At 45.4% G+C, this 14,261-nt stretch overlaps 1 protein-coding gene across 2 annotated transcripts; it reads left to right on the forward strand.

The window, feature by feature from the left end:
* The first annotated feature begins 1,215 nt into the window (after nt 1–1,215).
* LOC133954022 (calpain-2 catalytic subunit-like) lies at nt 1,216–12,910 on the forward strand. Of its 2 annotated transcripts, none has more exons than XM_062388271.1 (21): nt 1,216–1,574; nt 3,500–3,569; nt 4,604–4,722; nt 5,208–5,341; nt 5,734–5,902; nt 6,189–6,272; nt 6,354–6,439; nt 6,598–6,663; nt 6,755–6,915; nt 7,390–7,559; nt 7,669–7,680; nt 8,272–8,483; nt 8,896–8,932; nt 9,279–9,344; nt 9,836–9,893; nt 10,365–10,429; nt 10,551–10,622; nt 10,709–10,787; nt 11,818–11,934; nt 12,524–12,582; nt 12,677–12,910. In XM_062388271.1, exons 1-21 carry the CDS (start codon nt 1,338–1,340, stop codon nt 12,698–12,700), a joined length of 2,097 nt encoding a protein of 698 aa, XP_062244255.1. In that variant the 5' UTR covers nt 1,216–1,337; the 3' UTR covers nt 12,701–12,910. The 2 variants fall into 2 exon arrangements, with proteins under 2 accessions (XP_062244255.1, XP_062244256.1); XM_062388272.1 differs by having other exon boundaries at nt 10,554–10,622.
* The last annotated feature ends 1,351 nt before the right edge of the window (nt 12,911–14,261 follow it).

Raw genomic sequence — 14,261 nt, forward strand, 5'->3', positions numbered from 1 at the left:
GGAAGAAGCAACCAGTCACTGACGTTCATGTTTAAACACAGAGCAGCTGATTCACTGATTTATTATTTCACATCATGACGAGAAGTTATAATAAGAGAACGGCTCTCACAGAAAAGTCTCAAAAGTCTTAAAAGTCTTTAATCACGTTGAGACACAAAGTTTACGAGTTTTAACACGTCGACTCATGTTCAGACACTCAGTCAGCTGGTGTCAGGTCTCTGTCCTGATTGGACGCTGAGACTCGGTCAGTGACGTCAGAGACAAACAAACTTCTGTCCGGACGGTTCATGTTTTACATCTGTTTGTGTTTGTGTTTGTTTCTGACTGAGAGGGGGGGGGGGGTGACCCCTTCCCTCTCTCTCTCGCCATAGATGGAGAGACCCTGAACGAGAAAGGGATAGAGAGAGAGAGAGGGAGAGAGAGAGAGAGAGAGAGACAGAGAGGTAGAGAGAGAGACAGAAAGAGACAGAGAGAGAGGTACAGGGAGAGAGAGAGAGAGAGAGACACTGACAGACAGAGAGAGAGACAGAGACAGAGAAAGAGGGGAGAGACAGAGGGGTAAGAGGGAGAAAGGGAGTGGTAGAGAGAGAGAGATAGAGAGAGAGACACTGACATAGGGAGAGAGACAGAGAGAGAGACAGAGACAGACAGAGAAAGAGAGACAGAGAGAGAGACAGAGAGAGAGACAGAGACAGAGAAAGAGGGGAGAGACAGAGGGGTGAGAGGGAGAAAGGGAGTGGTAGAGAGAGACACACAGAGAGAGAGAGAGACACAGAGAGAGAGAGGTAGAGAGAGAGAGAAAGGGAGTGGTACAGAGAGAGAGAGAGAGGTAGAGAGAGAGAAAGGGAGTGGTAGAGAGAGAGAGAGAGAAAGGGAGTGGTACAGAGAGAGAGAGAGAGAGACACACAGAGAGAGATAGAGAGAGAGAAAAAGAGAGAGAGAGAGAGATAGAGAGAGAGAAAAAGAGAGAGAGAGGTAGAGAGAGAGAGAAAGGGAGTGGTAGAGAGAGAGAAAGGGAGTGGTACAGAGAGAGAGAGAGATAGAGAGAGAGAAAAAGAGAGAGAGAGAGAGAGGTAGAGAGAGAGCGAAAGGGAGTGGTAGAGAGAGAGAGAGAAAGGGAGTGGTACAGAGAGAGAGAGAGAGAGAGGGAGAGAGACACAGAGCGAGAGAGAGGGAGAGAGGCTCCTCCTCTGAGGGCGGAGGTCTCACTCTGACTGAAAATCTGTCAAAGTTTGTTCAGAAGAATCTGCGGAGTTTTTCCGTCTCTCGGTCAAACTCCTCTCCTTCTTCTTCTCCTTCTCCTTCTTCTCCTCCTGCTCCTGCTCCTCCTCCTCATCATGTCCGGTGTGGCCTCCAATCTGGCCAAGCAGCGCGCCCTGGCCGCGGGCTTCGGGACCAACGCGAACGCGGTCCCGTACCTGAACCAGGACTTCGGCTCGCTCCGGGACAAGTGCCGCTCCGCCGGGCGGCTCTTCTGCGACCCGACGTTCGCCGCCGCCCCCGAGGCGCTGGGCTTCAAGGAGCTGGGCCCGAGCTCCCCCAAGACCCGGGGCGTCACCTGGAAGAGACCCACGGTAAGGGCCCGGTCCGGATCAGGATCTGGATTCAGGTCAGGATGGGTCTGTTTGTTTGGAGGAGTGGGTGGGGCTGGAGGGGCGGGGCGGCTGGAGGTTGTGTGTGTGTGTGTGTGGGGCTGGAGGTTGTGTGTGTTGTTGTACTTTTATGTGTGTGTGTCTGTGTGTTGTTGTACTTTTATGTGTGTGTGTTCTTGTTCTTCTGTGTGTGAGTGTGTTCTTGTACTTCTATGTGTGTGTATATTTGTTCTACTGTGTGTGTATGTATGTGTGTGTGTGTGTGTCCTGGGAGTGTGTGAATGAAGAATAAAGTTGTCTTTGTGTCTTGTTCTGTTCAGACGTCAAGTTGTACGTCTGAATCAGAATGTTGAGGGGACACAAACATGCCGTTCAAATTGTGTTGGTGTCGAATGTCAATACAAACATGAAAGTCCACTTGTCTACGTTCACCTGAAGATGTCCTGCAGGAGACACCTAGTGGTGAAGTGACATCTGAGCCCTGAGGACACGAGGACTTGTCTCACACACGAACATGTCAGGACATTTTCTGGAGTTCTTTCTTCATGAAGCAGGAGACTGTCTGGATCCGCCACGTGTTAGAAACCTCGTCCACACGTCCACTCGCTCTCTGGGAAGCTTCCACACATTGTCCTGCTGTGTTCTCTCATGGACTCACTCTGACAGGTTACACTCATTTAACCAGGAGGCTGCAGGAGAGTTGTTGTGTCGTTAAAACATCAGTAAAGTTTTTACGATCCTCCTCCTTCCTTGGAGTTTGGTGTTTTGTGAGTTTCCCAGCAGACGGGACGACTTCAGGCTGGAACCTGAGATGTTCTTGGTGTTATCTTCATGCCTGCATCATGGCCGCCTCAGGCAACGTGCGCCTGTCTGTTCAGTTTTGCACATTTTTAGAAACTGGATCTAAGTTGCAGTACTCCCATGAACCCTTAGGGGCAGTGTAAGGGGAGGTACATGTCCACCAGACCATAGCTGCGGTCCAATAGTCCATTTTTCTTAGGAACCGTCTTGACTGAGTGAAATGACCTGAAGTGGTTCAGCAGCCGTAATAAGAGCTGTTTGAATTCTCGTCATGATTAGGAAAGGAGCTTCAATGCTTCCTACCTTATCTCCTTCAGCGGAGGAAACATCCGACCCTCCTTAATGAGAGGAAACAAGAAACGGCTAACCCACAAATCTCAGTCCTGCTTTGTTTTTTATTTCCTGTATAAAGTGAAAACATCTTTCTTTAAAGACGTGTAATTCTGTTTTAAACAGGAGAATCTGGAGGCTCCACCCAGTGTGATGTTACATCACAGACATTTGACGTGATGATGTCATCATGATTAGCACATATTATTATAATCGATATGATGATGAACATGAAATTTCAGATTTTATCAAATGATACATGAACACAACGGAGATTCCGAATACCAGAGAGATGAGTCACTACACTGAGGATCAGAGGGGCTGAGCAGCACACATACACACACGCACACACACACAGACAGACACACAAACACACACACTGTACTTTTCCTCGTGCAGATGTGTCACTGAGTGTTTCTCCGTCAGTAACAGGAAGTGGAACAGAGGAGGAGGAGGGAGTGACAAGTGTAACACAACATGTTGTGAGGTTTTTATCTAACTAAACACGCACACACACACACACACACACACACACAGACAGGTGAAGTGAAGCTAAATCATCTGGAGCGCCCCCTGATGTCTGGCTGCAGTATAGGTCTAAACCCCTCCTCCTCCATGTTACCAGATGGGACACGGCCCAAACAAAAATAGTTGAAGTAGATTAAATAAATGATCAGTTGGGTTTAAATTAGCTTTTTGATGATATTAAAAACTGGTCTGTCAACTTGAGTGTCCTCGTCTGTCTGTCAGTCTCACGTCTGTCTGTCGTTTGACAGGAGCTCGTCTCCAATCCTGAGTTCATTGTGGGCGGAGCCACCAGGACGGACATCTGCCAGGGAGCGCTGGGTGAGTTCTCCTTACAGTCCTCAAACACACCATAACAGAGCACCTATCCCACTGTCCCTGAACGCACCACCTATACTCACAGCTCATGGAGGAAATGAAAGCCTCAGCTCTGAGGGGGGGGGGGGGGCAGTTGCCAGGCGTGGATCATGTAAACACAGGAAGACAATGTTCACGTCTGGTCTCTCGTCACAACGTCGTGTGAATCACAGATCATTAAAACACAGGAAAGGAAAGAGTCACTGTAAAGAGATCACATGTTTTCAATTCATGAGCTCGAAGCAGCTGAACTGAAACTGGATCCACTGTAATTAGAGGGCGCTGCCATGCAGAGCCCTGATTGGCTGAGGAGGGAGAGGTCTGCCAGCTATTGTTAGAGGGCGAGAGACACTGACTCAAACATCAGAGAGAGAGGGAGTTATGAGCTGTTAGCACACACACTCACACTCAGAGTAGAGAGACACACCCTGCAGTGTAGTGGTTGTGGTTGTGCGTCAGCAGTGAGTTGTGCCTATGTTAAACCACAGCAGCAGATCTCTGACTCTGTTGTTGTGTAACATCATGAAAGTTTAAACTTTAATAATGTCAACAACAACCAGACTCGACTCATTCTACAACTTCCTGCTCCAGGAATCTGGTCCAGAGCCACAGCCCCCCCCCGGCCACTGTCTTCATATTTGACTTGATGATGAACTGATGAATTTGATTTTTGTGGTTAAAATTAAAATGTCAAGGTCCAGAACCCAAGAATGAACTGTTTAGCTGTTTCCCATGGTAGCTCTGTCTCTGTTAGAGGCTGCATTAAAGAGATCAGAGGTCAAAGGCTCCTCAAAACGGGAGGGTCGATCACATGTCACCATCTCCCAGAATTCATTGAGCTTGTGTGATAACGGGATAATGGCGCTGGAGGCCATGAGTAACCGTGCTGATTTTGGGACAAGCTGGTGATACAATCATAGAAATCCTCCGGGCACCAGAAAGTCTCATGTCAGTTTAATCACGACAGACCTTCACACACGTGTCCAATGTCCGTCCAGGTGACTGCTGGCTGTTGGCGGCCATCGCTTCCCTGACCCTGAATGAATATGTGATGGCCAGGGTTGTTCCCACCGACCAGGGCTTTGGTGACGATTACGCCGGCATCTTCCACTTCCAGGTACCAGATGATTGACATCAGCAGCGTATTACTGTGGGAACTATGGTTTAAACTCAGGATATAATCAGTGATGAGCTTAGAGTAACAGGGTTGAACAGTGAGGTGAACACGTGTGTTTAATGTACAAAGTGGAAACATGTGAAACCAGATGGGTCTGAACACAGAACCCTGCAGAACTGAACTATGAAGGAAGACTCTGCAGGAGGTTGTAAAGAGAACTCCAGGCTCTCACTTCATTTTAATGGATCTTTATTATTGATTCAACTTCTTCTAATCCAACTTCATCAGTTCAGTGTTTAAGATTTTGTTACAACCACATTCTGAATCCTTCACAGTGAATCAGCCGGGAACAGGTCGAACCACTGAGGAAAGCCACAGTCACCTAACCTGTTCTATAGAGCTGGAAAACAGGAAGTAGAAGTCAGAACTGAGGGAACTTTTCAAAGTCAATGTTGTGGACTGTCTCCTCTGTCTCTGCTGTGTAGTTCTGGCAGTACGGGGAGTGGGTGGACGTGGTGATCGATGATCGTCTGCCCGTCAAAGATGGAGAGCTGTTGTTCGTCCACTCGGCCGAGGGGAGGGAGTTCTGGAGCGCTCTGCTGGAGAAGGCCTACGCCAAGTGAGGAACTCCGGAGATTTAAGCAGACAACTTTCACACAACCGAATCGTGCTGATCGGTCGAGTGCAGACCAACACAATGAACACACAACGTTCAAGTCTCTGAATAAATGTGATCAGTCTAATCTAGAACCAGCTCCACACAAACAGTCTGAATCTGACTGTGAAAGAATTCAGTGAAATCAGCAGCAGCCGTAGATTCTGTGAGAGATTCAGAGAAAGTTAAAAACTCTAAACTCTGAGGCCACATCTTTTCATAAAGTTCACTGACCTTCATCTTTTATCTTCACTGAATAGTAATGACCTCTGTATAACTCATATCACATCCCCAGAAGACTCTCACAGTCATGGGTTAGTTTCACTCTGACGCTCGGTCTGATGTTCTCGCTGCAGAATGAACGGCTGCTACGAGGCTCTGTCCGGAGGCTCGACCACCGAGGGCTTCGAGGATTTCACAGGAGGCATCGCTGAGAACTACGACCTTCAACGACCTCCGTCCAACCTGTTCCACATCCTCAAGAAGTCCCTGGAGGCTGGAGCTCTGCTCGGCTGCTCCATCGACGTGAGTTAGATTTTTGAAATGGGACAATACAACGATTTCATTTTGAAGATTCATGGTTGTTACAGTGAAACGTCCATTTTGTCCCGGCTCTCAGTCGCAGTCCAGACTTTCCCTTCTGTCATAAACAGACGTTAAAGCTCAAACTGTTCAGATTTGAAGTCTTGACTCTTTTCAGGTCAGATTTGTTTGTCAGAGTCTAAAGAATAAACCATCGACAGGTCAGAACATTAGTTTGGACTTTTGAAGATGAAGATGAATCGCTCAGTCGTCTGTTTGTGTCGTGTAGATAACCAGCGCCGCAGACTCCGAGGCCGTCACTCGCCAGAAGCTGGTGAAAGGCCACGCCTACTCACTGACCGGCGCCGTCGAGGTAACACAGCGTCCTGACATGTGACCATCAGATGAGGTGACATCAGGAAAATGAAGTGTTGGTTTGTTTCTGTGTTTCCAGGTGAACTACCGCGGTCGGCAGGAGAAACTGGTGAGGATGAGGAACCCCTGGGGTCAGGTGGAGTGGACCGGAGCCTGGAGCGACGGGTAACCAGGACAAGCACCTGAACACAACACAGTTCATATCAGACAGGCATCCATCTGAGCTAATCAACCCTCCTGGTCTCTGCTAGCAGCCGCGCCTCCTCGTAGAGTTTGAAGACGGTTCTGTTTAAACTCTGTGTTATCATTGTTATGTTGTACAGATCATCCGAGTGGAACTCTGTCCAGGGAGACTGTCCAAATGCTAACGCTGAGGACGGAGAGTTCTGGTAGGTGGAGTCTCCTCAAGGATAGATAAACCCCAAGCTTGTGTTGGGTGTTGGTGTGGAGTGACAGTTCTTCTCCGTCCTATCTCTACAGGATGTCCTACAGTGACTTCCTGCGTAACTACTCTCGTATCGAGGTTTGCACCCTGACCCCCGACACCATCGAAGACGACTCCGTCAAACACTGGAGCGTCAGCAAGTTCGACGGCACCTGGAGGAGAGGGTCCACCGCCGGAGGCTGCAGGAACAACCCCTGTAAGTGCTGAAGCTCCTCCCACACCTGCTCTCACTCACTGAAGCTGTCAAGCAACCAATCTGTGCTCAGAGTTAAATCAGTATATTCAAGTGAGAAATCCTCCAGAGGAAGGGTCAGAGGTCGAGGTGGACTGATCGTCCGTTCGGATGGTCCTGGTGCCCGATGGGAACAGATGGGAGGAGCTAAACTCACATTTACCCTTCATCTGTAACGTTAGCATTAGCAACTGTTATCCATCCGGAGCAAGCTGCGTTCCTTCCCTTCTGTCTCCGGAGGTGAAACAACAGCAATGTTTCCTCATCACCTTTCACCAGCTCCTCCTGGTCGGTGTGCTGCTCAGAGGACCTGGTGTTGTCACCTGGTCCTGGTCAGAAACCATCACTACCAGCTGCTCCTAAAGGAAACTGTATTGAACCTTTTAAGAGTTCCAAGGTGAGAGGTGATGGAACTGGAAGCTGTTTCTTCTTCCACAGACACATTCTGGACCAATCCACAGTTTGTGATCAAGCTGGAGGAGGAGGATGATGACCCAGAGGATGGGGAGGTGGGCTGCAGCTTCGTAGTTGGTCTGATCCAGAAGAACCGCAGGAAGCTGCGTAAACAAGGAGAGGACATGCACACCATCGGGTTCGCCATCTACGAGGTGAGAAGACAAAGATCTGATCATGAAGAAACATCTCAAATATGTAAAGACACGTGGAATGTGTTCTTTTAATGCAGAGGTGTTATACTTTTGTCTTTGTTTTTTTCAGGTTCCCCAACAGGTGAGCACCGGACACCCTAACACCTTCAGGTCAAAGGTCACAGGAAAGCACACTCCATCATTTCCTCAAACCTCCATTCAGGACACACATCTTAGATCAATCTGTTTCAAATTGAGCATTTTACTAGGAGGCTGCAGGAGAAGATCCAGAACATGTGAGGAACATGTCAGGAACATGTGAGGAACACGTCAGGAACATGCCTGAACTGCAGTTCATGCCTGAAAGCACATTACGTAGAGTCATGTTAGCAGGTTTTAGCGGTACTGGTTTAGGTTTAGCCAGGCTAGCTTTGTTTATGCTAAGCTAAGCAGCTGTTGTTTGAGGAGGTCTCAGTGTTTTTAATGCATCATAGAGGTTGTTCCACATGGAGATGATGAGACGTTAGCAGAACGATGCAGTCCAGAATCTGGACTGCATCGCAGATACAAGAAAATCTTGTTAGAAGCTGAATATGTGAGAAATGTTCAAGATCTGGAGTCAAACCTGAAACACACAAATACGTCTCTAAGCTTTCTGATGCTTCTGAAGCTCACAGGATATAAACCATGTGTAATATCGAGCTGTCTCGATTGTCCTCCGTCCCTCCCTCAGTTCCACGGGCAGCGTGAGGTGCATCTGGATAAGAACTTCTTCTTGAGCCACGCTCAGACGGCCAAATCAGAAACCTTCATCAACCTGCGCGAGGTCACCTCTCGCTTCAAAATGCCTCCAGGAGAATATCTGATCGTCCCGTCCACGTTCGAGGCTCACCTCAACGGAGACTTCTGCATCCGGGTGTTCTCCGAGAAGCAGTCAGAGACCCTGTGAGAGCCTGAGACACACACACACACACACACCACATATACACACACAAGCACACCATATAAACACACACACACACACACAACATAAACAAACACACCACTGGACAAAAACGTGTCTGTAGCTGCTCTGAATGAAGGTTCTCTTCGTCTGAAGCACTGTGTAAACGGAATGTGTATGCGTGTGTGTAAGTGTGTGTATGTGTGAAAGTGTGTATGTGTGTTGGGTGTTCCTGTACCTAGACACCTTTTATCTGCTCCTCACTTCTTGTGCTGTTTGAGGGTTTAGACTTGGAGTTAGAATCAGCCTCTAGTTTGGATGGTGAAGATTTGGTTAGGGAGTCAGTGAATGCATCATGATGCATTCACTGACCGTCCTGTGTGTGTTTTCTAACATCGACTCTCTTCCTGTCAGACCCTGTGATGATCCGGTTGAAGCTGAGCTTGTAGATGTGAGTATCAAACAGCAATTAAAAAAAAAAAAACATAAAGTAACAACATTTAGTTCTCGTGTCGGCCCAACTGACATGATGCTGCAGCTGGGTAGCTTAGCTTAGCTTAGCTTAGCTTAGCTTAGTTTAGTGTAGCATTGAGAATCCCAATCCAACCAACATCACCTCTCACACCATCAAACAGACCGAATTTTTGCCAACAGACATTTATACTGTTGATGATAAATTATTAAATTAATCTAATGCCAAACAAAATAATTAAATTCATCAATTTGCCAGTGAGTCAGCAGTTTGTTTGTCACCAGTTCTGCTGACTAATAAAAGTTTTCTTGAAAATCGTGTCCAGGAGACGGTGTCAGATGAGGAGGTGGACGCAGGATTTCGAGGCCTCTTCTCTAAACTCGCTGGAGATGTAAGTTTCTGTTTGTCTGTTGGATTCATACGTGATGACGACAGCTGAGATCAGGTCTAAGACCAGACAGGACCTCAGACTCGACCAGGATCCTCCTGGACCACTTCCGTCAGAGGACAAGTTCTTGGGACTACAAGTCCCATCAGGCCAGAGAACAAGTCCGATCAGATGCACATCTAGTAATAATTCCCTGACGACAAATCAGAGTAGATCCCTGTCAGATCCATTTTCAGTTGAAGAATTCCATAATTAAATATGTTCACGTGCACAGAGACATGCTACATGCTAAGAGCTAACATAGGACAGAACAGCTGGATTAATATACAGATGAATCGATCAATGAATCAAAAATCAAAATTGGAAACAAGTTGTAGTGAAAACAACAGTTTATTAGTGTTTAATAAAATTACTAAATTAAATAAACAAATCATAATGTGGTTAAATAAGCCTGACATCATGAACCGGGTGTTGAACACGTGTTGTGTCCTCAGGACATGGAGATTTCTGCAGTGGAGCTGAAGACCATCATGAACAAGATCGTCTGCAAACGTGAGTTTATATGAAGCTCAGTTAAATAAACTTGAGTGCCCCCTGCAGGTGGGAACCAAAATCAGGTTTTTACCATGTTAACAATAACATCAGCTAAGTGACACTAGGAGGCCCCGCCTCTGAGCTGAGGTCAACCAATCACAGTCCCAAAAACAGCCAATCATGAAACCTCGTGCTCAGAGTTTCATCTCAACTTCTTATGCAATGTCAGCTGATTGAGCGGTTGACCAATTGTAACAGAGTGGTCCAGCTGGCCAATCAGAGCCGACTGGGCTTCATCAGGAGGGGGGTCTTAAAAAGACAGGAGCTAAAACCAAGAGTTTCAGACAGAGGCTGAAAGAGGAGCTGCACCGAGGGACAGTCTGAACTTTAGAGAATGAAAACATTTCAACACTTATTAAAATCATTAACCTTAAAATGAGAATAACAGGTGTCCTTTACACTGGGTCTTAAACTTCCTGTTTCCAACAGGAACTGACATCAAGACGGACGGCTTCAGTATGGAGACGTGCAGGGTGATGGTCAACCTGATGGACGTATCCTTTAAGATTAAAACTATCAAGAATGGGTGACCTCACCTGTCTGCAGCTGGGACCTGTGGGACATCACAGGTCCTCTGTGGACGTGAACACATCTGTGTGATCTTTAACCGAGCAGCAGGACAGCGGGAACGGGAAGCTCGGCCTCGGAGAGTTCGCCACACTGTGGAAGAAGGTCCAGAGATACCTGGTGAGACGTCCCCTCTCACCAGTAGAGTCCAACATGTCTGACTCCACCTGCTGGTGTCTAACGTCTGTGTCTTTGTGTGTCTCTAGTCCATTTACAAGAAGAACGACTCTGACAACTCTGGGACAATGAGCACTCCGGAGATGAGAGTCGCCTTCAAGGACGCAGGTCAGTTGATATGTCTCTGCACTGGCGACACCTAGTGGCCCGAGGCGTTATCCTTTATTCATCCATCTGACTGAGTCTTGAGAACAAGATGTCCAAAGGCAGTGAGGGAAGTTCTTCAAGTTAATACAAATGTTCAGTTTGACCCACAAGTTAACAGAAAAGGTTTCACAGGTCAAAGGTTAGAGTGACCTCCTACTATTACAACAGAAGTTATTTATCGACTTGTTTCTCTTTTCAGAAAGTTCAAACAAATTTTGATTCAGGATTTAAGACTCAGACTCAGACGGTCTCAGGTGAATCAGGATGAATATGAACTCTGTCTTCTTCAGTTTGGTCCGAATCTCTTCAGAGAAACAGTTTAAACTGTTCAACCTGAGTTGTGATGATTTCTTCTGACTCGTGTCTCAAACCTCCTCCTGTTTAATCTGTGGTGAATCCTCGCTCACAGGAAACTCTCAAGTGAAGCGTTTGCTGCTAACTAACATCTTCTCCTCCTCTTCATCTTCTCTTCATGTTCTCACAACTAAAATCCTGTTGTTTGTGTTTCCTCTGCTGCTGCTGGACTCTCCACATGTCACTGTGCGTAAACTGAGGATGATGGTTTGTTACGTCCCGTAGACAAACAGCTGCATTAGCATTAGCAGTCTTAGCATTAGCAGTCTTAGCATTAGCATTAGGAGTCTTAGCATTAGAAGTGAGTGTCGTAGAAACATTTAGATCTCTGTCATATTCATTTTTTTTTATGTTTATGTGATAGTGAGAAGCTTTTTAAATGTTTACCATTGTTCTTGTAAAATAAATATAATTGTATTTTGTTTGTTTCCTGGTTGAAATACTCAGCAGCGATAAACTAAAACATTGTTTGCTGTTAATCAGTGAAAGAACCACAACAAACAATTCAATAAGATGTGTTTGTTTTACATGTATGTATATCTATTCCTGCTAAATGCTAACAAGCCTAGCTGAGTATATCAGTGGTTGGGTTCATGTTCCGTGTTCTGCTAAGCTAACTCGGTCGCTCTTCCTCCAGGTTTCTCCCTCAACAACACCATCTACCAGCAGCTGGTGGCTCGATACTCCGACCTCGACATGACCATCGACTTCGACAACTTTGTGGGATGTCTGATGAGGCTGGAGATGATGTTCAGTAAGTCCACGCTTCATTTAGCTAGCAGAGCTAACGGAGGAGCGCTAACGGAACTAAGAAACATTTTCTCCTTTAGATGTGAACGTTAAAGTCAGAACTGAATTTGATCAGAAATACGTCAAACACACAGATTCCCCTCCGATCACGTGAAGATATAAACTGATCCTGTTCACTCACAAAAGATCTGAGCTCAAATAAATAAATAAACTCTTCTTCTAGTATTTTGTATTATAAACGTTTCCACAGAGACAAATCACGTCTTTGGTTTTCAATCGTAGGTTTTAGTTTTCATTTGATTCAACTTTAAACTTGAATATTGTTCTCATAGATTTCATAAATCACATCAGAGAATTAAAGGCCTGATTTTATTGTTATTAATGATGAAATGAGCACATGTGACCAGACCAGTGACCAGTCTTAATGAAACAAACTGATTCATATGATATAATAATTTGCTATAATAATTGAATGTGCAGTAAAAACCAGCCCCTCGAGGCAGATGGTCTCTTTAGATCAACTGACCGTTGACTAAAGTCCAGAATCTGAAGTGTTTTCCTCTGAGTTTAACACGTTGATTCGTCTCCTGCAGAAATCTTCAAGAAGCTCGATGCTACCAACAGCGGCTCCATCGAGCTGGACTTCAACCAGGTGAGAAACACACTGGAGCCCGGACCGGTCTGTAACTGTGTTCAGGATCCATCCAGGTGTTGACATGTGTGTGTCTGTGTGTGTCTGTTTACAGTGGATAAACTTCGCCATGATCTGAGCCGTGACTTCCTGTTCGCCCAGAGTCCCAGTGTTAACGCAGCACGCCATCTTCCTGTTCACAGACGCCGCTTCACTCCCAATCCTCATGTTTTATATCGTGCTTGTGTTTACTTATCTCTACACAACCTGACTCACAGCCGCTGTCAAGTCAATAAATATATTCACAAAAACCTGTTGTTTCTGAAATTAAACATTTGGATGAAATCAAGTTGTCTCTGTGTTCAATTCAAGGATCTTTCAGCTTAACATGAAAACTGTTACAACTGGGAATCTGCTAGCTTAGCCGCTCAAATACAGAAGAATGATCACAGATATAAAAACCGAATTGACTGATTTTAACACGAATCACAGACACATGGTGGTGACCTCTAAGCTGTAAATCTCCTCACATTAACATGGTTGCTAAAGTTGATTTTGGATTCAACGTAACTGTTTAAGTTTCTTTAATTTGAGTTTGGATACTAAGGAGCTAACATTGGATAGATAGAGTTTACATTAACTAGTTGACACTTTTTATTACTTAAAAACAGTTCCTACGGTCATGAAAAACCTGGAAAAGTTTGAAAATGTTTATTACCAGGCCTGGAAAAGTGCTTGAAAAAAATAAAAACCCAAAAGTTTCAGGGAAATTTGCTATAAACATATTTTCATGTCGTTCATTTACGCAGAGTTTTAAATAATTCATATGCATTTAAAAGAAATACACTCAAAATATAAGTGGGCATTTGCTCTCATTTACTCATTGAAAAGATTGATGGGGAAGCAGCGGGAAGTGTAGATTTAACACAGCTCGGCTACAAATGGAAAAGTACATTTTAATCAAACTATTGTCTCTCATTCATTTGTGTCATTAAAGGTATATTGTATTGTTTGGAATTGTCTTTGTTAGTTTAAATACTTCATTTTGTCACTTTTTCATGTATACACTGAGATTTCACGACAGAAAGTCATGGGAATTTGGTTAAAAGTTATTGAAAAGTTATTGAAATCCATTGGTCAAAATGTGTATGAATCCTGTTGTTAGTTTCAGTGTTTCAAAGTGTCGGCTACAGTGGAGATTACAGATCCTTTAAAAACAAAATAAAATGATTGATTGTAAATTTATAACATTTAAGACCTTGTATAAATCCAGCATGGTTGTATCAGTGAGTCACGTGGGTGGATCACATGCTGCCATCAATTTAACGCTTCAGACTCAGATGTGCTTCATTTGAGGGTCATGTTTAGCCTAGCTTAGCACAAAGACTGAAACCCGGGGGAACTGTTAGCCTGTGGTCAGCTGGGTTTATGTGACTAGTCTGAGCTAACTGGAGCTAGCTGCTAATATTTAGAGGTTCATCCAAACTACATACATGTCCCTGTGATGAAGAATCAATAGAAGCTGAATCAGAAACACATCAAATTAAAGAATCCATCTGTGACAGACCTGGCTCTGGTTGGTCCTCGTGACGTCACGGTGCTGATGACACGTGTTTGCCTCTTTAACTCGCCCATGTTGTCCCGGTGACGTAGCTCCACCCCTCACACTGGGCGGGGCTTGGGACTGCAGCAAAGCATCA

The sequence above is a fragment of the Platichthys flesus genome, chromosome 5, assembly GCF_949316205.1.
Source record: "Platichthys flesus chromosome 5, fPlaFle2.1, whole genome shotgun sequence".
NCBI lineage: Eukaryota > Metazoa > Chordata > Actinopteri > Pleuronectiformes > Pleuronectidae > Platichthys > Platichthys flesus.

Coding starts and splice junctions, on each gene's coding strand:
- LOC133954022 (XM_062388271.1), top strand. CDS start 1,338: ATGTCCGGTGTGGCCTCCAATCTGGCCAAGCAGCGCGCCCTGGCCGCG. Junction 4,723..5,207: donor CCGGCATCTTCCACTTCCAG/GTACCAGATGAT, acceptor TCTGCTGTGTAG/TTCTGGCAGTACGGGGAGTG. Junction 6,916..7,389: donor AGGCTGCAGGAACAACCCCT/GTAAGTGCTGAA, acceptor CTTCTTCCACAG/ACACATTCTGGACCAATCCA.